Genomic DNA, 26,938 nt, shown 5'->3' with positions numbered 1-26,938 from the left:
GTCTACGTTAAACTGTACGGACACCGAAAACCACTAGCATTAAAATAGGAGTTGTTGAAGACACTGGAACCTCGACTAGGCATCATGCACTAGAGTCAAGAAAAGAAAGAATACGGAAACAAGATGTTCATAAGTTCTGAGGTCCTGCACTTTGTTTTCATACTCTTTGATCAATCAGTTTACATTTTATCCTTGGCTGGACAGTCAAATCAAGTGCCTTTTACGATTTCAGCAGTTTTAAGTAGTAATATTAAAATAACTCAGTAAGACCTAAAATCACTGTAACTTAACTTAAAAATAAAAATAGTTATAATACAAACTAAGTGATTTGAGGAATAAGAATTTGATTTATAACATTTTCAGCTGGTCATTGGTCTACTCACTGGAAGTGTACAAATAAAGTTCAAGAACAATACTTCTAAGATATTTAAGGAAATGCAATATAATAGAGATCATAAATTATGTGCAGAGACTGAGACTTACAGACATTTCCAGTATATACGTCCATTTTCAAATATTACCAAAGTGTAAACATAACTTTAGATAGTCATCCTCTATTTCCACTCTTAAAATGAATACAGAGCAAAACTTCCAGTGTGATCCAGATCACTTTTTTTTCCCCCAAAGATAAGCAAAACGGGCAAAAAGTTTACAATAGCAAGCAACAGTATTACCAGATTTTGACTAATTTAGTCTTTTGGTATTAGGAAAGATCTACTGAATTTTGTAGTTCATGAATAGTGGTTCCTTGTTTCTCGTCATATTAATAAATAGTGAAGCACCACACATCTCAAGTATTAATAGAGTATCCAGTATGGCAATCTCATTATCATACACCAAATGAAGATAGTCAGAAAAACATACATAGTGACTCTCATAACTGTAAAACACAATGTTACTTTATGTCAATGTTTCTGAGCACTGAATGAATGAATGATCTGTACTAGGGACAAAAGGATCAAAGTATAACAGACAATACTCTGTCACTAAAAAGGAAACAGGCTTTAGGGAAAGACAGGATTATAAGTTTCTAGTTCAGCCAATTCCAGATTTCAGATATTCAGGCAAGCAAAAAAATAAAATAAATAAAATAAATTAAAAATAAGTCACAATGTCCAAAATACAAGATGGTGCCAGATGGGCAGGAGCCCCTTTCCATTATCTGTTAACTGTAACCTTCAAAAGTCTTCCCCCAGCTCTGTGTATAAACCTTTCCAGTGTACAATATGGACCGAGACCCCCCTACCATGTAGTAAAAGGAAGTAAAACACTAGCTGAAGATTCATCTGGCCTCAACTCTTATTTTGAAACTCGTCCCTTGGAAAGTGGATGACCTCATTTTTATAGCCAATGCATCAAAGACAACCAGAGACACGAGCATAAAAAACAAAACAACAACAACACACAACCGAGCATTTGAAGTTTCTCAAGATGGGTTTATTTTCTCCTCCTTCTGCCCTAGTCTCCCATGCTTGAATTAGTTTGATGAAATACTGAAATCCTTCATATACTGGCTTTCAAATAAGCTTAACGGTCTCTGCTAGGAGACTATATCCTGTGGCCTCTCTTAAACAAGCTTAAGTGTAACATGGAAATCTCTGAAGAATGAAAGAGAATGGCTCAGAAAAACCATTCAAAACATCTCTAAAATCCAACTGTCAGCTCTCCTTTACGGGAACATTCCGTGTGCTCAATAAAATTGCTTCTCTGGTTGCGTGTTACTCAAATCTAAATTTTCTCTAACCAGTATTCCTATTTTTCTTAAAAGTACATTTGTTAAAACACTAACTGAGCCCACTTGGGAAATCTTAAGTAGAAAATATGTGACAAGTTCCTGATTGTGTCACAGTCAGGCTTGAAGACTAGCCAGAATTTTCCCCAGGAGAGGAAACCTGAAAATGTTGGTTTCCTTAAAAATCAATTTCCTGTTCAATTTGTTGGGGAAAAAAGGAACTACGTTCTGTGTGTCGGTGAACTACTGAACACGCAGCGGGAGCAGAGTAAACAATGGATCCCCATATCCCGGGCTGCATTAACGTCTGATTTTTTTCCTGTGTTCGGCTCAATCTGGAGGATAAATGTTACCCTCAGAACCACATCCACATTCTGCAGGCTTCTGCTTCCTTCTGGGGTTAACAAATAACAAATTCTTTTCTCTCTTTCAGATGCCCAGCGAGCAGAAGAGTTCGCTTGCCTTTTGCCGCCGTACATAATTATGTGGCGGAGCACCCGTGTTCCTACAGTGGGGTTGTCTCACTGTCCAGACACAAACGCGAGGGGAGAAGCTCTCCCACACACAGGAGTACTCTGGAGCCCCGATCTCACGGCAGAGCGGCGCTCTCGGCCATGCAGATACGTGCCATTGCCCAGCTTCAGGGTTCCCGGACTGAGAAGCCGTGGCGCCCCACTACCACCACCGGGGCAAGGCATGCTTTTCTCGGGCAGGGTGACCCTGGTTCCCCCACAAGGGGTTGGTAAGTATGAGAAGAGAGAAACACAGCTATTCTGCATCTTTCACAAACGAGATCCTTGGTTTGGTAATAAACAAAGGTGGCTTGGGATTATTTCAGGAGGTGAAAATTAAAAGTGCATTCTATTATTGCAGAAAATGCAGTTTTGCCACAAGCAGTTCCCCAGTCGGCCTAGAGCACGTTACCCCTTCCATCAGTTCCTTCGTCTGTGGGGAGGAGAGCAGGGTGGGAAGGGGGGGGAGCCGTGTGCGAGGGGGTGTGTGTTACTGTTCACCAGCGCCCTCCGATGCAGCGGTCATCTTTTCTGTCTTTTTAGACTTCCTCTGCATCTGCTCTTGTTCCTTCCTCCTCAGCTTTTCTCTCTGTTTTTCCATCTTCTCTTGAGCCTTCCGAGCCTTCTCTAGAGATACCTTCATTTCCTTGAGTTTTTTTTTGACCACTGCTCGGTCCTGGGATGACGTCATTCCCAGAGCCTAGGAAGGAAATACACAGACAAACTGAACCTGAAACCCAGTGACCTCTCTCCTTAGGAAGCGGTTGCTATCACAATGTGTTCAGACTCAAGAACTGATTTAAACAGAATCAAAGAGGGAAAAACCGAGAAAGAGCTGCTTACGTTTGCCAAAAATCTCCATACTCAGGGGCGGAGCTTTATTTGCCCTCTGAAGTGCCTACACAGTACACCCTACACCCCATTAAATACATGCTTTCCAAATTGGCAATTAATGGGTGAAGGAATTAAAAAAAATGGGGGGGCACAATTCTGCTTCTCCAACCTTTGGGCCATAGACATTTACAGGCAAAAGTACTGCTAAACTCATCAATATTTTTAAAAGCTAGGAGTGGGCACCTGCTGCCATGGAAGGCCCCAAGAGGGCAAAGAGAACTGAAGTGGCTTCCTTTTTGCCAACGCAGTCATTTACAATGAGGACCAAAAATGTCTTTGGGGCCGGAATGCTCCCGTCAGCATGACTAGCCATTCCCTAACCTGTAGGCAAACCTACAAAGGCATCCTGTTAATGAGGAGGTTGCTTAGTGAGCATGGAATTCAGAGTAAGGGGAGTTGGTTGTGTACTTTAAATGTTTCATGACCTTCAGCATCAACAGCGGGATGCATCCATCTCCCCAACAGGGACAGCCTTGTCAATGGGGCCTTCATAATTGACAGACTATTGATTGATCTCTAACCTTTTCAAGACTGTCAAGGATACTCATCTGCCCTTCAGCCCAGCAGGGGACTGAAGTTGGGGGTGGGGAGCCAAATGTAAGCTCTTTTTGCCCTTTTTTCTACAGGGATGGATTCCCGCCCCCCGCCCCCTCCCCCCCAGTCTCTAAAAGGGATGGACTGGACAGGCGAAATGAGAATGGGATGGAGCGGGGGGACACACGGCCTGCACATACTTGGGGAAGAAAGTTCTGAAGAGAACATCGTCCCAGTTTTGGAGAGGTGTGCAGGGAGGAGCGGGGGTGGAGAGGAAATGAATAAAGAAGGAAAGATTCGTGGATCTAGGTTTCACTCTCATGTGATCAAAAAGTCCACCTTGGCCATTATTACAACTCCTACGACACAGGAAGTCAGCAGACTTCATATATGGACCACGTGTTGCCCGGTGGAAGCAATGGAGTGAGTCCCTAGCTCTCCTACTCAGCAGCCTCTTGTTTGATTCAGAATCCCTGACAACTTTCCGAAACTTCGTTTACTACTCAGAAATGATGCAACGACCTTTCTGCGGACTGTTGGTGAGAATTCCCTCTCAGAGATGCAGAACGTCTTGTCTAAGGAAAACATTTTAGGTGCCATGAGCAACACAACTTACACCTGGTAACCTCACACAGAGATATAGTTCTTTACCTTAAGTTTATTTCCATCCAACTGCAGGAGTTGCTCGCCAGTGATGTTTTGGGCACTGAATTCAGATACATACTGCTCCAGATTTAGGCTCATTAGCCAGTGAGAAACCTGCTGCACGCTCCATTCATGAACGGCCCGATTCTGACACTGACTGTGTTTGGGAGACTGTCCATCATCAAGGATCTGAGGTAGGAATGTTACGCAGTGTTGTTAAAGGACCAAAATGCTATGGCTCAGCACGGCTTATTATGCTATCAAAAGGAATTTCTTGCCTACTAGAGCCACATTTATCTTTAAACCATAAAATGAATAAGCTAATGGTTCTAGCTGTGTGTGTAACACGCACACGTAGTTATCGCCTACATTTTTGTTAGGTATTTGGAAATTTAAAAACTCCCCCAGATAAAGCAGCATTATTAATGTAGGGTGTTTCCTACTGAAAAATACACTCCGATGTTGCAAGCCTTTACATTAGAACACTGTGGAAAGAGTATGAGATGCAGAAAACAAGTATTTGATTGATCTCTATATGCAAGGCATCGCTCTGCGTGTAGCCTCTGCTAAGACATTAGAGGTATATAAAAATACATTTAGAAATATTGAGGGATCTTTCCCTTCGAAGAGGAAAGCCTTAAGTCCTCAAGCATTGTGAGGGGAAATCTTGCAGCCAGGGTTTCATTTGCACGGCCAAGCAGACCCGTGAGGAAGGCGGGGCAGGTAATGTCCATAATGACTTTTAATAAATGAGTAAAGTGAGGCTCAGCCAGTCTACGTGTCTGTCTGGAGCACGCAGCAAGTGACCGGGAGAGCTCAACAGTTTGTGGTTTATCCCGAATCTCAGGCTCTGCCCAGTGCAGAACACCACTTTGACCAGCGCAGAGGGCAGCTCGGTTCCTAGAACCTCTAAGCTGAGAGGCGATGGAGGCGATGACAGGCCTGAGAGGACAGACAGGAGTCACCTCGGGGAGCGCTGACGGGGTGGGGCAGGATGGGGTAAGCCGAGATGAAGGCAGAGAAGGTGGAACAGAATGGACCCTGTCAAGGTAGTGGTGATGGGGGATCAATCGAGGGACTCTGCAGGTAGAACCTGGTGATCATCTTGCCTCAGAAACATCTCTTCGACTTTGGGACAGACAAGGGCAGAGAGCAAAATGATTTCACACCAGGAAACCCTCCACCACAGACACAAGTATTCTTGTCCTGTGTGAGTTTTAAATCATTTCGCAGAGACAGAAGGGGAGGTTCCCCAGTACCACCGAAACCACCGCACCCAGCCCACTGACCGCTCACCTCGTCATCTATCATATCCAGGCTCTGAGTGAGGAAGCAACGAAGGAATCAAAAAGAGAAGTGTTATAGAAATAGGAGACATGACATACATAGTACAAAGATGTAAAATTACAATCACACCGGGCCTGAAGAGTATGGGCAGAAAAATTTAAGAGACAAAAAGTTTCATAAAACAAAAATCATGTTGGAAAGAAATAACTTAGAGCAAATATGTGGAGCAACAGTATCTTTATGTACAGTGCTCCTTCTCCGGCCCCCTGCCCTAAATAGTGGCATTTCTGTCCTCTCCATATCTCTTGGGGCACTAAGTCCATCACTCATGTAATTTCCTGTTTCTCTGGAAACACACTGATCTTCTGGGAATTCTTGGCAATGCTAATTTGACCCTGGCCTCTAAATAAGTGATCCTCACCCAGTTTTTCTCCCCTCTCCACTGCAGTGGTTCTCAATCAGGGGCCACGCGCGAGTTGGGGTAGGGGTGGTGGGGGAGGTAAGGGTGGCGGGGCGGGGGTAAGGGTGATGGTGGGGCAGGCGAGGGAGAGAGGGGATGGACAGTTGGTAAACTCCCCTGTGATTTCTGAGCTGCTCCCTATTCTTGCTCTCTGGTGCCCAGGCTCCTACCCCCAGCCCCCTGCTCAGAGTCCTCTCAGTGAAGTCAGAGTAAGGCGGGGGAGGTCCCTGGAGAGCTTCCAAGGGGCTCAGAAACAATACTTTGCCTTCATGTTGAGATAGAGAGAGAAAAGAGAGAGAAATCAAGATTTCACATCAAACAAGAAACCATGGTCCCGATGATTTACATGCAAAATCTACTTAAGAATGTTTTCCTGGGGATAGGTGACAGGTACAGTGCATGACCTGAGAAAGCGGGTCTGTGTGAGCACCACGAGCGTACCTCATCTGACGACAGTGCTAAGGACTGAGAGAGCCCCGGTGTTTTGGGTTCTGCTCCCAGGCCACTAAGGTCTGCTGAACTGGTACTACTGGGACTGAAGTCATCGTTGAAGGTAAAATTCTGTAAAAATAAATGAAGCTCAGTGTTAAATGAGCACAGTGAGGGAACCAGAGGTAGGTGTATTTGCAAGTCCTAAAAAGGTTCTCTTTAAAGCCATCTTCGGAGAAATTCAGATTTAGTTTGGTGATGACCTTCAAGCGGCGGTGGTGGAAAGTGCTGGGCCTTTTGTAACTGATAGGGAATTCTGGGTGCTTTCTCCATCAGATGGAAGGATAGGTGTTTTGGAGAAATCATTCTTCAATCCCTCTTCAAGGATACAGGCTTCATTATCCTCTGCAACTGCTCAGAGGAGTAATATTAATAAGCCTATCTTCTTTGACCCTACTCGTGATGAGTAACAGTGCAAGTAAAAATACAAGATGGTGTGGAGAGCCTGAGTTATTAGGAACAGATGGCCATCCATATTAGAAAGGTAGCTTGAGCAACCCCTGGGAAGGAGCACTTGCTGTTGGCCGTGATAAATACTGTGAGAAATGGCAGATCCTCCTCTGGATATAACCTTCAAGATGATGAGTTCTGGGGGAGGTCACAGTCTGACAATACACTAGTAGTTACATGCTAAAATACAACTCTTACGCAGCCCGCAGGGCACCAAAGAGGCTGCAGAACAGATACACTCTTCAATTAATCGCCTGGGGCCGGTGGAGTTGGGAGGCGGGGTGTAAAAAGAAAAAAAAAAAACCAAAAAACTTCCCCAGAACTTCATCAAAATGTTCAGTGGCTATTAAAGTCAAGTAAACTCAGAATGACCACATGGCTGCATTTGTGAAAATATTTTAAACCAAATCTGGAGTCTCTCCAGTGCAAGATAATGGCAGAATTATTCAAACTACATTTAGATTTCTCAGATCCAATACTGAAAATATTTCAAGATCCAAGTGGTCTACTGCTGCCAAAGCTTCTTTTGCTAGTAATTCTAGAATGACTGGCTTCTGAGGAACTCTAAGCCCGTGGCCAACACCATCTTGTTCCATATTCCACTTCCTTAGGAACTGGCCTGTTACTTTTCCATTAGGCTCCCTTGCCACTGGGTTCAGTCGGTTGTCAAAAATAACTACCATGCCAGAGGCTGCAGAATTCAGTTCCAAAGAAACCCCAGGGTTTGCTAAAACTTCAGACACGGAGACTAAATCCGAGCACGCGGAGCTAGGCTAGGAGAACATGTAAGCGGGAGAGCATTTAACACAACACATTACTATTTGATATGGTCAACAGACACACAGCCCCAAGCCCTGTCAAGACCCTGTGAGCCGCTGACCTCAAGAAAAGAGTTAAATTCAAGTCACATTAATCACACGTTTCTGTTTGAGAAAGAAAAGCGAACACAGATAAAAGGAGACCAAACAACATGTGAACGTTAGCCACTGTATGTGTTTCAATAAAATGTTAGGTAAGGTTTGCAGCGTCATGCTGGAAATAACCATCATGCATCTAGAAACAAACAACACCCATGCAATTATATTTTCTAATTCTGCTAAAGTTAGAGAACTTTGGTGATGAGATTATTAAGTTTTTCAACATGGAAATTTGATTTAAAAGAAAAAATAAGTAAGCGTGCTATGTCAGCATTGGTTTGTTTTAAAGAGTTTCACATATATTGAACACATATTCAGTCCCAAATTTATTTGTTTTCCAGTAAATCTCGAAGAGCACAATAAAAATAGTCTTATAATGTAATTTAAAGTGGAATACTTGGTAAACAGATCTGTCATACTGTTCCATGATTCAAATGTATCTTTCCCAGCATGGCTTAACTGTCAAACTGAGATTAAATAGCAATATGTGAAAAGACAGGCAAATCAAAGATCAACGTACAATCTAGAATGGAATAGCATTAAAGAAGGGGACGGTTAAATGAGGCTTTCCTTTTCCCCACACATGGCTTATTGCAGTGTTATCACATTGGTTTCTTGGGTCCAGAGTAAACACACAAGTTGAGAATCCTTTCCAAAAAAGACTGGAGAGGAGGAAGGATTTGGGGCTTTCTTGTTTGCTTTTTAAATCCATGTGTTTTCTACCTTGGACCCCTTTTTATCTGAAATTAGAGTTTCAGGAGAAGGCTGAAGGGGACTTGTAGGTGAAGGCAGGTCCCTGAAGGAATAGGATCCTTTTCGGCTCTCATTAAACCACGAGAAAGGCATGCACGGCGAGCGGGTGGAGGCGTGAGGCACGGGAGACGGCTTGGGTTTCCAGTGTTCCAGCCTGCCTCTGAAGATCCTGTTTTATGGAAAAAATGCACATGTCAGACAAAGGAAGGGCAGGTGTGACACCTGTTGAACTGAATTCTGAAGGGACTCTGAATAAAGTTCAAAGTAACAGTTTGACAAATGGTTCTACACGATAGAGGAAAAATCTTGCATTTTTGACTAGGACATTAATCTTAGTAGCTATCTTCTTTGCATTGCAATGGATTCTAGAACAATGGTCAACATCTTCATATCGCTATTGCCATAGTGAATTCTTATGAAATGGGTCTATTAAGTGGATGTGGATGAAGTAAAGTCAGAGGGGCACCGTCTTTCTGGAATTGCTATTAGGGTTAACCACCACACCACACCACACCAGTCCCCTTATTTGGGTGACCTAGCAGCACCCCACTGCCCGTGACATTAGCTGTTAGCCAGCATTCTTTGCTGGCCTTCTCTGAACTCATGCTTCCACGAGTCTGGGACTTTAGAGAATTATGTATTTAAATAATTGGGAAATTTCAGGGCTTATGACACTTTAAGCAGAAAACACACCTTATTGGTTTTTCATCATAATCTGAGTGTTAGCCAGCCACATCAGCTGAATCGACCCAGGTGATCAACGGAGTGACAGATGTTGCAGCCGATCACCCTCACACCCCCTCGGAGGAGACCGGACTGCAGGTCTTAACATTCTACTTGGAGGTCCCGGATCTGCCACCTCTTGAATACATGGGCCTTGAGCCTTCTCTCAGCCTCTATTTCTCCTCTGTAAAAGGTGGATATTTTATGTAGCTCATATGTGGTTGTTAAGAATTAAATGAGATAGTATGCGTGAAAGTGCTTGGGAAACTGTGAAAGTATAAAGGCCTATGGTTATTCTTTAACAGTTAAAGGATTCAAAGGCATTTGAGAAACACAGTTTGAAAACAGATGTTTTTATCAGTGTGTGTACTTGCGTATTTATATTTATCTTTTGGTTAGAGAAAAAGAATTATCAAGAGCTGAGGCAGGAACGGGCAGTGGTTTCTGTGCATCTGGGAAGAGGTCAACCCTCGATATGTCCAAAGGAGATTTGACACAATGCCTATTATTTGTTGGCTGTTGATATCATGACAACAAAGAGATTGCCTTTCAATTAAAAGTGCCTCCACACCACAGCTAGACAACTCATGACCCACACGCATACTGGACTTCAGTCTTCTCACGTCGCACTCCAAATATTCTTAAATATTATATACCTCAAATATTTTAAAATATATTTCAAATTTATATAAACAGTGTAACTCCTGACTGTTTCTGTTCTCTCCAAAGTTACTGTGAGACTCCAATGGGACAATAAATGTGAAAGCATCTTGTTAACTGCAAAGCAATCTACAAATGTAAAGGGATTATAAAAATAGTGACAAAAGAAAATAGAGATGCCAGTGAAGTTTTGGCAGAATACTGAGATCACAGGTTGCGTGAGTATGATGACTGGTCATTTAAAGATTCCAGGATATCTGATGATTATGATGGTGAATTCTTTTTTTTAAAAAAAACAATAAAGGGGACTGTAAGGATAACAGAGAAAGCCCAACGAGAGATGTGTCAACCTTCAATCTCATCCTAAAGTCTAAACTAAAAAAATTCTGTATCCCGAAGTCTACTTACTTGCCATTAAAAGATGGGGTAGAGGGGGAACAATAACTGGACTTAAGAGACCACGCTAGCAGAGGCAGACTGGTCTTCTGTAGAAGCACTTTCTATTCCTGGGTCGTGGACCAGCGCGGTGTTTCCCGAACAAGTCCGGTAAGAGTCACCCGGGGCAGCTGCTCATCTACAGATTCTTGGGCACCTGGACTTATCGAATTAGAATCTGGGAGAGAGTTCGCCTGGAATCTGCATGTTAACACATGTCTGAGCTGACTCTTGCAAGTTGTTAGTATCTACATTTATTTCTATTTTCCTGAATGCAAATATGAGGTTTCTGGAGAATGGGTGACTACTTACGGAAAATTATTGCACTGGGTCCCCATGCCCTACTTTCGTCTTTCCAGAGTGACAGAATGAAAGCCAGTTGTCGTCCTATTCTCGGTCTACAGGTGAGGAATCTAGAAAATACCAATCTGGATGATTAGATTAAAGACAGGGACAGGAGTGCTGTCCCCACCTCCCTTCTGGGAGAGGGAGAAAAATCTTATCGCCTTCATGTAAACAAATTCAACTAGGGAAGGATCCTGGGTTCTTACCCTTTAGAAAGTAATATCTGTCTTAGGGGGAGATAAGACCAGCGTCTCCAGCTTAACCAGCCTGGGAATGTCGCCATGAAGCTGGGTCTCATCCCCTCCCCCCATCCCACTCCTTGAAAATGAAACCACACACCTCATGGGAGGTAAATCTCTGCAGTTCTATCTATCCGGTCATAATTTAGCTTCTAAGGCTTGACTTGAAGCTCAGGTTCCACAGTCTAGTAAAAATGCCCAGAAAGCTCTAACTGTGCAGAACCAAAAAAATATTTCTTTCTGCAGGCCTACATTCTTGTAATTGGACATATCTGAGATAAACTGGACCTAAGGATTATTTTCCCCTTTGGTTATCAATTTCTGAATCAATTAATCAAAGTAGCAAGGAAGTTGTTATTTTTTTAAGAGTTCCATTCATAATTCAAAAAGGCACAGTGGTGCTTAAATATATGGATATTGTTTTAAAGTTTATAAACAGGCCATAATTAATGACAGCATGACTATCTTGGCCTGCTCCCAAGTGAACTGCCTTTGTAACAATGCTTTTGGGACAACCACCACCATCCCCGTTTTTTTTTAATTAGGCGGGAAGTAAGAATATTGTTGCCTACTTGCTGTCATCCTAATGCCTTATTTGAAAAGGACTTTGGGGGCACCTGGGTGGCTCGGTTGGTTAAGCGACTGCCTTCGGCTCAGGTCGTGATCCTGGAGTCCCGGGATCGAGTCCCGCATCGGGCTCCCCGCTCGGCAGGGAGTCTGCTTCTCCCTCTGACCCTCCTCCCTCTCATGCTCTCTGTCTCTCATTCTCTCTGTCTCAAATAAATAAATAAAATCTTAAAAAAAAAAATGAAAAGGACTTTGGGTTCAAATTCTGTCCATGGAACATTTCAAACAAAATCTCAAGACCACATATAATTAAACTCTTTCATAAGAGCCTCACTGCCAGGAAAATATTCAAGACTAATAATTCCATGAGGACTTGTGCTATCCAGCGCTGAAGAAAGGTCCTGAGGCCCTATATAGTGTGAGTGTGATGAGTGACATCACGGAAGCTCAGCTTTGGGGGACATTCAGAGGCTTTCTTCTCCAGCTTTCTATACAAGATGATGGAAGAACGGGAGGAACTGTCAGATAGAAAGCAAAGAAAGCCCACTTCTAAGGAAATAACCAGTGTCCTCACAACTGCAAACCACCAGGTCCTGGAATCCTTTGAAGAGAATTTTCTGGGTCTCCAAGAGGTCTGGCAGGGCCCCTGCTGAGGCTGTATCTTTGGGTAGCCTTGACTCTAAAACCCCATGAACTGAGGTAACGTGTGTCTCCTACTATCCTGAATGGTCAGTATGTTTCCATTGGTTTGGACCTAGAGTATATTCATCAAAAAAAGCAAACTCGCCATTACTTCATAATTAACAGATCTATCAGCTTAACAGACATGCTTTCTAAAATAAATACCAATTTCCTTTTGGACAATTTGAACTCTTGGGCCTAAAAAAGGAGCAGAGAGAGCTTGGAAGCAGTCATGCCATTACTGACCACTCATAGCCTGTCCCATTTGGTGGAGAAATCTGTTAAGAATAACATAAAACTCTTCCTTCTCTCCTTACTACCTTCCTCCATTTCCTCTCTCCTCCCTTCCCTCTCTCCCTCCCTCCATAGACAGTTTTGACTCTGAGAGCAGGTTATGGTCTGGGGTGCATAAGCTTCACAGAGATCCTTAACAGTCCCCCTGAAAAATCAAGATTGGTAGAAATGAGTGTTTCATGGATCTGAAAATAACTTCCAGAGGATCAAAATAGGCATGTGTTCTGTAATGCATCTTCTTTTTTAACTTGTACAGTAATGTCTATCATTTTTGGTACAAATGCAATTACAGGTCACTGATGTAACCCTGATTGTTTTACTGTTAGGAACTGGGAAAAAGAACAGCTTCAAATTAAGTCTCTGTCATATTAAATTGTCACGGGGGGGGGGGGATGAGGTGGGGGTAATCACTGTTTCCTGGCATTTAAATGGTTTATAATTAACAACTCTTACAGAGCAGTTAACCCAATACATACATCTTGAAATCAGTTCATTCTGGGGTCAGCACCCCAAAATCAAGTTGCTCAAGTAAACATTCCATAGCAATTTTTTTTTTTTTGATTTGTCTTAACTTTAAATACAAGGTGTGCGAACTGAATGTCATCAAGATATAATTAGGAGTTCAGGAACTGCCAGAACAGAAAAAGTATAAGCAGAATATAGAATTCAAGCAGGTAGTTAAGGAGGTTAATTAAAGAAAGTTAGCTGCAATCAGAGGAAGGGTTGCAGACTTCCATTTATTCAAATCAGATGAAGTAATTCTGTAAGGTTCTAACATCCACTAAGGAGACTGAGGTTATAAAGCCAGCCCCTTTGGAAGGGCACTTGGAGACCCTCAAAGATAACAGCTAGGACAAGCAGGTGTCCAACTGCAGGTCAGGCCAACCACCACTGACACATCCTGCTTCGACCCTGAGTTATGGTCCAAGGCTCCGATTAATAACCAACAACCCACCTGAGATGGTCACTGTAGTGTTTAACCTTGATTTCTTACAGGGTTCTGGACATGCTACCACAGAACATGACAACTTAGCATAGCAAATATTTTAAGGTGAAGGAATTTGAGAAATGGCAGGTACGTGAAGGGTTCTCTGACCTCCCCATTGCCCCCGAAGCAGATCATAAGATCTTACGGGAGAGGTGCCCTCCCCATACCTGGAGGAAAGGAACATCCTTATCTGTAGATGGAAGGATACCAAGAGGGATCTGAAGGAACAATGCTTTGGGGAACGAAGAGGCCTTGCGAAGTTTCCCACTATTTACTACCCTTAGTTCATACCCTTTTGTCCTCTCACATTTTTTCCAAGACTTTGCACTCTTCAACAAACCCAGTCTTAAAATGCTTAGGCTTAACCACTTCTTTGGTCTTCAGTTCCTGATAAAGGTTCCTGCATCACACAAAACTTACATTAAATCAATTTGTATGCTTTTCCCTTAACCTGTCTTCTGTCAATCTAATTTATAGGATTCCAGCTGGAAAACCCCAGAGGGTAGAAGGGAAAAGGTCTTTTGTGCCCCCTCTGCATTCATATGAGATGGAGAAACTGTTCCCTTAATGAGTCCTCCCCATCCTGGGAAGGTTTAAAATGAAACAGCAAGATGATTATGTAAATAAAAATTTGGTATTTCAAAACAAAAATGTTAGGTTTAGGAATAATAAATATATTGCTTAAGATTTAAGAAAATTTGTATTATTAGAAATCTGAGAGAGAAGTCTGTCTATTGATTCTATCTTAATATATTTAACTGGTTAAGATGAAAAATAATCAAAGTGATAAGAGCACTGGATGTTTACAGCCACTATGTCACCATTTTAATCGACTAGATTTTCAAGAGTTTTTTTCAAGTGGAAGAGTGTTGATGTGTTAGGAATGTCAAAGTTTGTCAGCTTTCAAGCACTGGGATGTACTTAAAAAGAAAATGGAACAGATTAAATGTATAAGTGCAGTTTTCTAAAAACAGGATAGACAATTACAGGGGGAACAAGACCACTCTACTGAGGCCAAGCTAACATTATTCAAGGGTCTCTATAAATTTTTTATAAAATTTTACTAGATGTATATAACAAAATGAAAAGATTTGTAAGATGAACTGAAACTCGAAAAAAGGTTTTAAAACTGGAGACTTGAATCAATTACTTTTAATTTATAACCCAAATAATCCTCTTTTTAAGGAAAGCCATCTTTGGGCATTAAAACTATCAAGTGAAGGGGAGAACCTGCAGAAGTGTTACTGTCAAAGTTAAGCACTCCACAGGGGCTTTACTGTGTTTTCATTATCATTGTTTATGCCTTAAACGCTCGCTTTGAAACTTGCCAGGTTGAAGTTATTTCGCCATTCTCCTCTGGCCATTTACAACTGCATTTTGTTTCCTGTTTTTTAAATAATTTTTTTTTAAAGAAATTTTGGCTCCTTTTTGGGGTGCCTTTGTGGGTCAAGTTTAGGCAGTGGTGAGGTGCTTTTCTCTTCAGGCACATATGACAGTATTGTTGAAGATGTTATATTCTAAGTAGCAATGTTACTTTCTGCTTTATCTTATTCTTCCCCATCGAATTTGCCCTTAAAATAAATTATATTGTTACATCTTTTGTACCTCTGTGTATAAAGAAATTATATTGGGAACACAGAAGAGTAGCTATAGATTTAAAAAAGAATAGACAAACAAGAGCACATGTATTGTGATGAGCACTGAGTAATACACAGAAATTGTTGAATCATTATATTGTATCTCTGAAACTAATATAATACTGTATTTTAATTATACTTCAATAAAAAGGTAAAAAAAAATAAAGAGGAAAAATGCCAATTTATAGATCAACGGAATGAGTTAGAACTCAAAAGAGGATGTTTTTCATAGAATCATATGGATCAACACTGTCTAATAGAAATATAATATGAACTACATATATAAATTACAATTTTCTGGTAACCACATAAAAAAAGAGGTAAAATTAATTTGTATTTTATTTAACCCTAAATATTCAAAATATTATTATTTCAACAGGTAATCAGTATTACAAAATTTTTAATACGGTATTTCACATTCTTTTTTTTTCATACTAAGTCTTTGAAATCCTGCATGCATTTTCTCCTACAATACATCTCAACATAGACTAGCCACATTTCTAGTGCTCAATGGCCACATCTGACTAGAGGCTACCATATTGGATAGTACAGACAGAGATGGTTGGGGAGTTGGAGACCATGTAGTTTTAACCCATCTGATTATTTTTTGGTGGGAAACCAAGGTCTAGGAAATTCAGAGCCTTACCTATGGCAAAGTCAGGATGAATACTTGGATTCCAGCACAGTGTTTTTTCCACAGTTGACACTTGTAAGGGGAATGCAAATTCACCTCCACAAAGGTGTGCCATCTCTCTTCCTGTCGTTCTCCCACACGCCACCGTCTAGCCTTGTTCTGAGATGCACATAACTGCTTACACGCTCTTCCATTCTGCCACTCAACCAGGAGCTTCTCCCACAGAGCTCTAAAGCAGGTACTCTACTTACATCAGTGGCAACTCGCTCTAAAATGAGGACAGTCTTTTTACTCTTCTCACTCACTTTCCTGCTTCTGTTGTCTGCTACGCTGCCTGCTTAAGCCAGAATGTTCGCTGAGCACATATGTGAAAAGGTTAGGACCGAGCCATATTTTTTGTAGGGTTTATTTATTATTATAATTATTGAACCTCATCTATTTGTTTCATGTTGGTCGTGCATGTGAGTCATTAGGTCTCCCCCAAGGAATACAATAAAGTAAACTCTTAACTCTTGAGGAAGGAAAAAACTAAAACCAAGACCGAATTTAGCAAACCTCTGGTCTTGCCTCTTTAAAGTCCTGCAGCCTCAGGCTAGAACTGATTGAATGACCTCATCTGATTTTTACAGCCTAATAATGAAAAGCCTAAGAGATAAGATCACTAACTCAATTCATGAATCATTCCCTCTCTTTTCTGAGAAAGCTTCACAGAGGTGATGAGTTTATTCCCAGTCCCCCGCAACTGCAGTGGGACCCTGAAGCTGACGGTGCTTACCACCCACCCACCTTCGGGGGCCCTGTGAAACCAACTCAGTTGCATGAAGCCCCTACTGGGCAGTAACTCTGTTTTCTGACCTATGTCTTAAAAGGTTTTGGGCCCATTATCAATCTATACAGGAGCAGAGAGGCTGTCATTAGATTTGATTAGCGTTAACCAACTCCTGTGATAGCTCAAAAAATTATTCTGTGAAACAGAAGAAGTCCTCCCTCTTCTTCCCTTGTTCTTCTATTATTTCAATTACATGAATTCCTGTCAGACCTGTCAAAATTCTACTATGACTATAGATAATTATAAAATTATGATTCCAATTGAAAACTATTTTGTCGCATTGGTACATGTGTAAATACTTGTGACCAGTGAAGCGGAAAGACTTCAGGGTTAGTATTTTAAAAATACTGAGCTGGCTGGCTGCTGGTTCCAAAGTTGGCATTCGCTGCAGTGACAGCCCACCCTTGACTCCCTGGGGCTGGCCTAGAGTAAGGTGCGTGCCCGCCAACAGAATCAAGATTTGCTTGTTTTTCACCTGTTTGTACAGGGAGGTGATACCCTCTGGCTACTATGATGAAATTCATGTCAAACCTTCTCCCCACTGCTGGATGCTTCCTTCCATCCCTTTCTGGGTGGAGCCTCAAGGTGAGAGGAAGTGACTGCCTCAGAAGTCCAGGGGCCAAAAAGAGGGCACTGTTTACTACAGAAGTGTCCCAGCTTCTCTCCCGTTGTGCATCTGGGCATCTCTCTCTCCCTGAAACACTTGGCACTTTTTATTGTATTTTATCCTGAGTATACTTGATCGTTTCCTATTCTTAATTTTAAAGCACACAGCAGACTGTTTTATATTTCTCACTCCAAAACCACATAAAGTTAAATTGCTTTTGAGTTGGGTCATGGACTTATTTTTCCCAAGACCAGTGTCCTCGATATAAACAGAGCTTTTTACCCTTTCTCCACCGTACAGGATCAAACCACCACCACAACAGACTAACACAATTAATTTGGGAATTCCCTCCTCTCATCCCTGACCCTACTCTCCTATAATCCCAGGAAGAAGGTACAATTTCTCACCAAGTGGTATTGGCAGAAAAAAGGAAAAGAAGAAAAAGAAACATAGAGGACGACCTATAAAGTGGATCAGTGGTCCCCAAATGATTTGATGATCTTTTATCGTTAGCATTCTGTTTCTTCCTTAGTCTGCCGCTGTCGGGGTGATTCCCAAATTTCGTGAAGAGATTTCCGCATCATTCAATGCATAAACAAGTGGAGGGGAGGTGTTGTGTTGCAAAGGCATCTGGACGGAGGCACAAGCCCCGCTGAGTTAACTGCCTGCTGCATAATCGTGGGCAAATCAATTAAATTCTACAAAGGTGAGGTTCTTAATAAAGTATGGTATTATTCTCTGGCCTCCCAACCTTATTATAAGGATCGACTAAAGTGATACCTGTAAAACTGCTCTGTAAAACTGTAACTTGCAAGTAATAATGATAAGAAACTGTTATCTTAATTATTATTATTTTTAAATACCTCCTACGTGCCAGGTACCATTTGACATGCTTTGTATGAAAACGTACTTAATCCTTACTCTAAAGTTATTAGGTAGATCCCGTTATTTACCCTTATTTCACACAAGAAAATGGAGGCAAACAGGTTAAAGAGTTTGTCCAAGATTTTAAAGGTAATAACTAGGAGAGTTCTGATCCAAATCCAGGCAGTCAAGCTCCATGCCTCATTGCTTCTCGATACAGATTTAAACTTAAAATTATGTAATCTCAGAATAAAATTGGGAAGGCTTGACAACATGCAGTACGAAGCTCACTTTTTGATAGGGAAGTCTTTATTGATAAGAATAGTTGGTAGGGCCTGAAGAAAATCAACTGAATAGCTGAGTCCAGCAAGAGATGAAGGTCCTTCTCACATGTGGACAGAATAGTGCTGAAAACCAACAAGGTACTTCAATATAAAACTATCCTTTCAGACTTGACAAAAAATAGGACATTAGTGTTGTGGGTAGCCAGGTAAAGACCCTGAAATATGCGTAACTGATGTATCACATAGATATATTTATGCTGTATTTAGATAAACATTTATTGAAACCATTCATGTGACCATAATTCTGCAATTAAGCCAATGGATATACCCGACGCCAGTGTAGACTACAACTGGGGTAGGACAAATATAATGGTGCAATTTCTCTTCCATCTCACCTCTAGGTGGATCACTTCAGCTCATAGATCCTGACCACTTATTTTGGTTAACCATAGGAGGAGGGGGGCCAGAAAGTTGAGATCACCCACCCGTACCTGCTGCCGGGAGAAAACCTACTGGCTTCTTTTTCCTTTTCTTTCCATTTCTTTCCCCTGTTGGAATTCCTTCGCAAAGGTGCCCTATAATGACAGCATACAGTCAGAAAGGGAAACTGACATTTTCTCTTTTAGCTTCTTTTTTTTTTACAGAGGGTTTGTTTTTTACATCATGAAATGCTTACCCCAGATCCACGAACTTGCGCTTAATTTTTCCTCCTTGTACCACCAGTGAACTGGATGCCCTTAGTGATTTGGGACCTTTGGCACCATCTAGGATATACACACATGTGAAAAAGACCAATTACTATTCTTTTTAAGGCCATGAGTCAAAAGTCAGTGCATCTCTGAATCTAAGGACTTTACCCCAATTCCAAAGTGTGAAAGAAAATAATGTATGCCTTTCTAAAGCCACAGGAAACACGTCTATGTTGAGGAATGTTCAGTTAAGCCAGGAGAGGTCCTGCTGGACAGAGGCCCAATACCCATCACAAAGAGTTTTAGCTTCGGGGTATGTGCACCCCAATGTTTATAGCAGCAATGTCCACAACAGCCAAACTATGGAAAGAGCCAAGATGTCCATCAACAGAGTAATGGATAAAGAAGATGTGGTATATATATACAATGGAATATTATGCAGCCATCAAAAACCCCGAAATCTTGCCATTTGCAACGACGTGGATGGAACTAGAGGGTATTATGCTAAGTGAAACAAGTCCGTCAGAGAAAGACAAGTGTTGTATGATCTCACTGATATGAGGAATTTGAGAAACAAGACAGAGGACCAGAGGGGAAGGGAGGGAAAAATGAAACAAGATGAAACCAGAGAGAGAGACAAACCATAAGAGACTCTTAATCTCAGGAAACAAACTGAGGGTTGCTGGAGTGGTGGGGGGTGGGAGGGATGGGGTGGTTGGGTGATGGACATTGGGGAGGGTATGTGCTACGGTGAGCGCTGTGAATTGTGTTAAGACTGATGAATCACAGACCTGTTCCCCTGAAACAAGTAATACATTATATGTTAAAAAAAAAAAAAAAAAGAAGATAGTAGGAAGGGAAAAATGAAGGGGGCGGGGAATCGGAGACGGAGATGAACCATGAGAGATTATGGACTCTGAGAAACAAACTGATGGTTTTAGAGGGGAGGGGGGTGAGGGGATGGGTTAGCCCAGTGATGAGTATTAAGGAGGGCACATTCTGCATGGAGCACTGGGTGTTATACGCAAACAATGAATCATGGAACACTACATCAAAAACTAAAGATGTAATGTATGGTGACTAACATAACATAATATAATAAAATTAAACAAACAAAGAGTTTCAGCTTCAAATATACTGGAATGAGCAAAATAAGCAAGAATAAACACTATCAAATAATTCTTTACATTCAAAGCAGGGACCAACGTGACTTTCCTTTTGTTCCTTCTCTGGCTCCAACTCTTTGCTTCAAATGCCAGGCTCTGTCCTCCACGCCTGCCCTGCCTTTGGGTTTGGTGCCTTCTGACAGGAACCCAGCCCACTTCCCCCATACCTCCAATACAGAAAGTGACCCCTGAGAGTCTGGGAGACTTAGGGGAGAAAGTGAGAGTCAAAGCTTTCTCTTCTGGTCTCTCCCTTGCAAATGGCCTCTGGCCAATCCTGGGACAGACGAGGGCAGAACATGGGGGAGACTTCTTAAGCTGGGGCTCAGCTATAAAATATTTATGTCTTTGAAAGGTTTCTCTCAGAGGCTGGGTTGGAGTACAACCTGGCTGGCCTCCTGTGATAGGGAAGATGCCAAAATTTCCTCAGTCTTTGGAGCTCAATGATCTTTGCCTCTTTGAGTTATGCTGGCTCTCAAGGGCAGCAGCTGCTGGGGGATGGGAACACTCAACATGATGCCAAAAAACCAATCAGAGGAGAGGCTTTGGGGATGGAGTTCAATGGCAAATGCAGGAGCTGGATTCCACAGGTGGCACTTATTCCTTCTTGGACCCGGGAGATAATTCTTACGGCTCTACCTGGAACTGTTTAGCAAAGGATGTTGTTCAGTGTCCCGTTTCAGCATGCCCGGTGATCTGAGATGATTAACAAAGGGTGTGTTAAATTTGATGCAACCTTGGGTGTGAAACTATTCCTTCCTAGCTGTCTGTTGGTGTCTGTCTCTATCTTTGTAAAATTAAAAATATTCCAGCAACTTTCTGGCATGGACTGTAGAGAGAACAGTGCTCCTACAGAAGTGTTTAATTAACCCTGCTAATTAGTTTTGCTCCTATTTGTGTTTCAGGATGAATTTCCAAACACACACACAAAACATGAATTGCACACGCAGTTTTTATTTAGGAGTTTATGTTTAAAGCTCTAAAGTGGCAGCACAGGATGTTTACAAACTCTCTAAGGATTTTTAGCAATGAGCTCTTCACATTTTTAGTTAATGATACTTGGATTACAACAATCAATCCCTTGGAATGTACATACTGAAATAACATGAGTCAGAAATATGTCCCTGTGAAAATCCACTTCTAGCCTCAAATATTTATTATGGATATTGGCATCATTATGCTGGGTATCTGAATTAAAGAGCCACAGATGTGAGGCAGACACACAAAGAAAATCCAAAGACATGGCACAAACCCCTTCTGAGGTGATTTTGCTAATGGACAATAAAAAAAAAAAAAAAAAAAAGCCGGATTTCAATTTTCTTAATAGAAGCCGAAGGGAAAAAAAAAAGTGCCGGATTCCTCCAGATCAATCCTAAAGCAACTCTTAATGGCTAGGACTGTGCAAAGTTTAAAAGGAGACTGCCTAATTATTTTCTGAATTAGAGGTAGCAGGGCAATGTTTTAACTAGTGGTGAGAGGACCAGATGAGACAATGTACATGGAAACACTCTGTAACCTCTTAGTGTTGCAGTTATTTGGACATCTTGGGACTAAAAGCCTGATTCTGCCCATTACAGAGCCTGCTGCTAGGCAACCTCACATCATTATCTCACACATTTGCCAAAGTGTGTTCCAAGGAACACTTAAATGAATGCTTTCAAAAGGCTGAAGAGGCAAGATTAAGTAATAATGAACTTCCCTATTTTAAATCAATCAAATCCATCCTTAATGCACATTAGAACTTCCAGTCTGCACAAAAACCAACACTGGATTGGTATGATTTCAGGAAAAGAAAAAAAAAAACGTGACTTGTTTTTGTTTATTTATTTAGCTTTATGTAAAATTTCCATTAGGCTTTTTGAAATCTCTCCAACACCACCTTCAAGAGCAATCAGAAGTCTGAGCCCCCAGGTCGGGTGCGGCAGCTTCAAGCTTTGGCAACTGGCCTTCAGTTTCTTTTAAATTTTATTTATTTGACAGAGAGAGACACAGCGAGAGAGGGATCACAAGCAGGGGGAGCGGGAGAGGGAGAAGCAGGCTCCCGGCCGAGCAGGGAGCCTGATGCGGGAATCGATCCCAGGACTCCGCGATCATAACCTGAGCCTAAGGCAGACCTTAACGACTGAGCCACCCAGGTGCCCCTGGCCTTCAGTTTTGAAGGGTACGTGTGACGGTCTTTTCTTGTACTGCACTCTCCTTCCTCTCATGGGCCCCAGACTCTTGACCTCTTCCCTAGGGGGCAGACTCCCAAATCTGCCCCCTAGCCCAGCTGGTCTCCTGAGCTCACCACCTTCTTCATTACAAACATGAGTTAAGGGGCACCTGGGTGGCTCAGTTAAGCGTCTGCCTTTGGCTCGGGTCATGATCCCAGGGTCCTGGGATCAAGCCCCATGTTGGGCTCCCTGCTCAGCAGGGAGTCTGCTTCTCCCTCTCCCTCTGCCGCTCCCCCTGCTTGTGCTCTCTTTGTCAAATAAACAAATAAAATCTTTTTAAAAAATGCCCTTAAAAAATGAGTTAATTGTCTTCACCCCATATTTCTTCTGACTTCTGTTTCTCCAAATGAAAGGGCCATATTTCCTGAGGCTAGAGACCCTGTCGTCAGTTTTGAGCTCCTCACTTTCTTCCCCCGTAACTAGGCAGCTTGTGTTTCATGGGCTCTTGTGTCACTCTTTCCCTCATTGTCTACTGCTCCTCCTTCGAGGACATCTCTCCCTGTGTCTCCTGACTCATCTTTCCCACACCTCATGTTCTTTTTTTTTCCTTTTTATTCCTCTGTTCAAACATCTGTGGTTGCCTAGTGATACAGTGAGGTATTGAAGGCACTTAAATTCTAGATCTAATTTCAAATAGCTGTTCAATTTTATTGCAACCATTTAACCTGCATAAACCAACTGCTTGACTTCAGGCAGGCTTTCAACCCATCTCATGTGTGCCTGTCTCTGCTAATGCCACCTCCATCCTTATCCGCCTTCCTTGGCCGTCCTTCTTCCCCCCCAAGTCCTTCGATGGTCACTCGAATTGTACATTCTTTGTCATCTTATTTACCAATCTCAGCTGGATATAACCTCGCCCCTCCTCTGAGCAATGATAAAATTTACTATTTCTATACGTATAAGGACCTAATGTAATATATCAATAATAAATGAATCCTGTAAAGATTTTGCAAAGCCAGGTTCTACTTGCCAGGACATTAATTCAGCGAATATTTTTGAAGGCATGTTCTGTGTCAGGCAACATGCTAACAGCCACATATAAACTTAGAATCTCTAGAAATCACAAGTAGAAAATGATAGTGCTTAATTTACTCTTCTTAACCTTGTCTGAACAAAGGTCCATTGCTATGGAAGTCCAGAGACCAAAACGTTATTATCAGGCTACTCGAAGAATAAGCATGAGAAAAATATTTTCATGCTTTCTACTGTCATATAACTTGTCTTAAAAATCTCTGGAAATAATCTTACAATTCCGCTTGCTTTAACTGAAATGGTGTTAGAAGTTTATCATTTATCCAGTTACCAAGGGGCTCTTTCTACCCCACTTTCCACTGAGGTCCCTCAAATACGACAAAATGACGATTCACGAATGTGGTACCGATGCAATTTAGAAAACACCCAACTTCAAGTAGTTGTTCAGTAATACCAGCATTTTGTTAGCCTTGAAATTATAGTCAAGTACAGCTATAACTTAATTATTACCTTGTAGTAACTTAATAGACCAAAAATAATGGTATATTATTTTTTAAAAATCTAGATAAATGGCAGCCAGGGACTAAGACATTTTCAGAGTTTACCCAGCAATCATGAGTAGAAGAAAATGAATGCCTAGACCAGTGGTCAGCAAGCTTTTTCTGTAAAGGGCCAGAGAGCAAATACTTGAGGTCTGTGGGCTATACTCTGTCACAACTCCTCAACTCTGCTTATTGTGGCATGACAGTAGACAGTATATAGCTAAATGAGTATGGCTGTGTTCCAATAAGACTTTATTTATAAAACACCTGGGGGCCAGATTTGGTTTGATGACCTGCATTGGTTATCTGGAGAGACCTCCTGGTAATTTATCCAAGAAACTTATGAAGCATCGATTATATGCCATACTCTTTGCTGGGGACCAAGAATATAAAGATGAAAAAGATGAATGAGAAAACTGGTTCATCCTTGACAACTAGATCGCTTATCATACACAAAGTGATAGAAGCAGAAATAACAATGTGAAAATTTCTGTGGGATCAGAGAGAAGAGAATAATTCACTCTGCCTGGGAATGGGGCGAGTGTACTAAGAGTCCACTAAAGGAGGTGAGATTTAACCTGGGTTTGGAGAAGAACACAATTTTCCTGGAGTGGAGTGTTAGGCAAGAATGTAAACATGAGGTCTTGTTGAACCTCATTCTAGTTCCTCTACTGATGAGCCAATGAGTTCTAAGAACCTCACATGTGAACAAACACACCAACACAAGGAGGGAAATAAGGTTAACCATACCTGACCTCTGCTGAGTCCAGCTCTGAACAGATTAATCTCACATAGCCAGGGACTCAAGAATTTTACAGAATGTTATTCCTCAAATTGGATTTTGAGGATAATGAAGGTAGATTCGACTCCGTTAATCCATATTGTATCATCCCCTGCAATGTCGTAACATTTTAACGATACTGGGGTTCGTTTCTTGGGAAGTAGGGAGGGAGAGTCCTGGAGGGACACAAAAGTGCCCAAGTAGCAGGGGTGCTGCCGTGAAATGGGCTATTCGTCGGTCAGCCCAGTCTAATGAGCATATTTCATACACATACCTGGTTGAGCGACAGTGCATGCACACTTTCAACCTTACTAGATCAATGCCAAATTGTTTCCAAAGAGCTTGCCCCAATTTACACTTCCACTGGCACAATGAAAACTCTTCAATCTCTGGTTGTTTCACATAGTTTCCAGCATTTGGTAACATCAGACTTTAATATTTATGGCAATCTGGTAGGTATAAAATGGTATCTCATCTGGTTTATCCCATACTTTCCTGATTACTAATGTAGTTGAACACCTTTCATAAATATTTTGGCCTTTTGGTTTTCATTTTCTATGAAGTGCCTGCTCAGGATATTATATATTATCTCCTGTTTTATCCATCTTTTCCAAGTGATTTATACAAGTTATTTACATAATCTGGATGCTAACTCTACGTTAGTTACACAGGCAGTAAATATCTTCTCCACTTTTGTGGGATTCTTTGTGTGTTTGAGAAATGGAAGTTCCTAATTTTAATATCATCTGATGTTATTAATCTTTTCTTTATGTTTTTTTTCTTTGTGTCTTGTTTAAGAAATCCTTCTCTAACCTGAAGTCACAAAAATATTCTATAGAGTCTTTTTAAAAAGTTTAATAGTTTGTATTTTCCAGTTAAGTCTTAAGTTCACCTTGAATGGACTATTTTGCAAGGTATGGGGGGGGTCTAATATAATTTTTTAAAATAGGGATAACCAGTTGTCCCAGAATAACTTGTAAAAAACTCTATTCCTTCTCCACTGATCCACCCATCCAGCTGTCATAAAATAGGACATATATATATTTGAGTCTCAGGTATTCCTGGCCTTTTATCCATTCTTATAAACTTAGGATCAGCTTATCAAGCTCCACAAAATGTCTGTTGTATCAAATCTTTAGATCAGTATAGACAAAAATGACATTTCTTTCTGTCACTCGGTTTTTTCCAAAAGATAAAAAATTTTTACAGTGAACAAATGTATATCCACTGCCTATATCCTACAATTTCCATTTTACTACATTTGCTTTATCATACAGCCATCCCTCTAGTCATCCATTAATCCATTAATTTTCAAATGCATTTCAAAGTAAGTTGCAGACACTTCACCCTTACACACAAGAAGATACTGATTTTATATATTTATTGTATATCTGGCCACTTAATCTTCTAGATGAATATTCATATAATCTTTATATGAAGATACTTTTGTCTTTTCTGTTTCAAATTTATACTTATTATTTGATGTTCTTATCTTCCTGCAATGAGAAAATTCTCAAAAACATACTTGAAAATCGTGAGGGTAGTTGGCATTCATGTCTTATTCCTAATTTTTGTGCAAATGGCTTAAGATTCACTATTTAGTGGTTGATTGCTGGTAAGTAACCAATCATATTCAGAAAATTTTTTCTAATTCCATTTTTACTTTAACAAGTTTTTACTGAAAATGTCTGAAGAATTACACCAAATGCCTCTCGACTTCCATTAATATTATAACACTTCACCTTTCCTTTGTTGATATGATGATTTATATTGTTAGATTTTCTAATGTTGAACTATCCTTACATTTTCCGAATCAATGCTACCTGATGTTGGAATTTAATTAACTTGCACTCCTGGATTCAATTGATTAGCATCATATTTAAAATGAATCTACATGCATAAGATTTCCTTTTTCCACACAGTCTTTACCAGTTTTTAGGACTCTAGCTACTTAAATAAATGGGAAACACCCTACCTGGAATAACTAGCATAAAATAGAGACTATCTTTTTTTTTTTTTTTTTTTTTATAGCTTAGGCGGAATTCACTTATAAAACCACCTGGCTCTGGTGATTTTCTAAATGGAAGCGTTTATAAAAACACATTTCATATTTCTGTG

The 26,938-nt window shown here is 41.1% G+C and overlaps 1 protein-coding gene across 1 annotated transcript in view; it reads right to left on the bottom strand.

The window, feature by feature from the left end:
* Nucleotides 1–324: 324 nt before the first annotated feature.
* Nucleotides 325–26,938, bottom strand: part of PPP1R9A (protein phosphatase 1 regulatory subunit 9A) — a 299,948-nt gene continuing 273,334 nt past the window's right edge. Inside the window, exons 14-20 of the mRNA XM_035021390.1 lie at nucleotides 19,137–19,224; nucleotides 18,952–19,035; nucleotides 8,644–8,842; nucleotides 6,506–6,625; nucleotides 5,614–5,637; nucleotides 4,324–4,506; nucleotides 325–2,944 (exon numbers count right to left, since the gene is read on the bottom strand). Of these exons, the coding sequence (XP_034877281.1) occupies nucleotides 2,735–2,944; nucleotides 4,324–4,506; nucleotides 5,614–5,637; nucleotides 6,506–6,625; nucleotides 8,644–8,842; nucleotides 18,952–19,035; nucleotides 19,137–19,224 (908 nt within the window). The 3' untranslated portion in view covers nucleotides 325–2,734. The remainder of the gene's footprint in view (nucleotides 2,945–4,323; nucleotides 4,507–5,613; nucleotides 5,638–6,505; nucleotides 6,626–8,643; nucleotides 8,843–18,951; nucleotides 19,036–19,136; nucleotides 19,225–26,938) is intronic.

This window comes from Mirounga leonina, unplaced genomic scaffold (genome assembly GCF_011800145.1).
Source record: "Mirounga leonina isolate KUSES-001 unplaced genomic scaffold, KU_Mleo_1.0 Mir_174, whole genome shotgun sequence".
Lineage (NCBI taxonomy): Eukaryota > Metazoa > Chordata > Mammalia > Carnivora > Phocidae > Mirounga > Mirounga leonina.
This window is presented reverse-complemented; position numbering and strand designations above follow the sequence as displayed.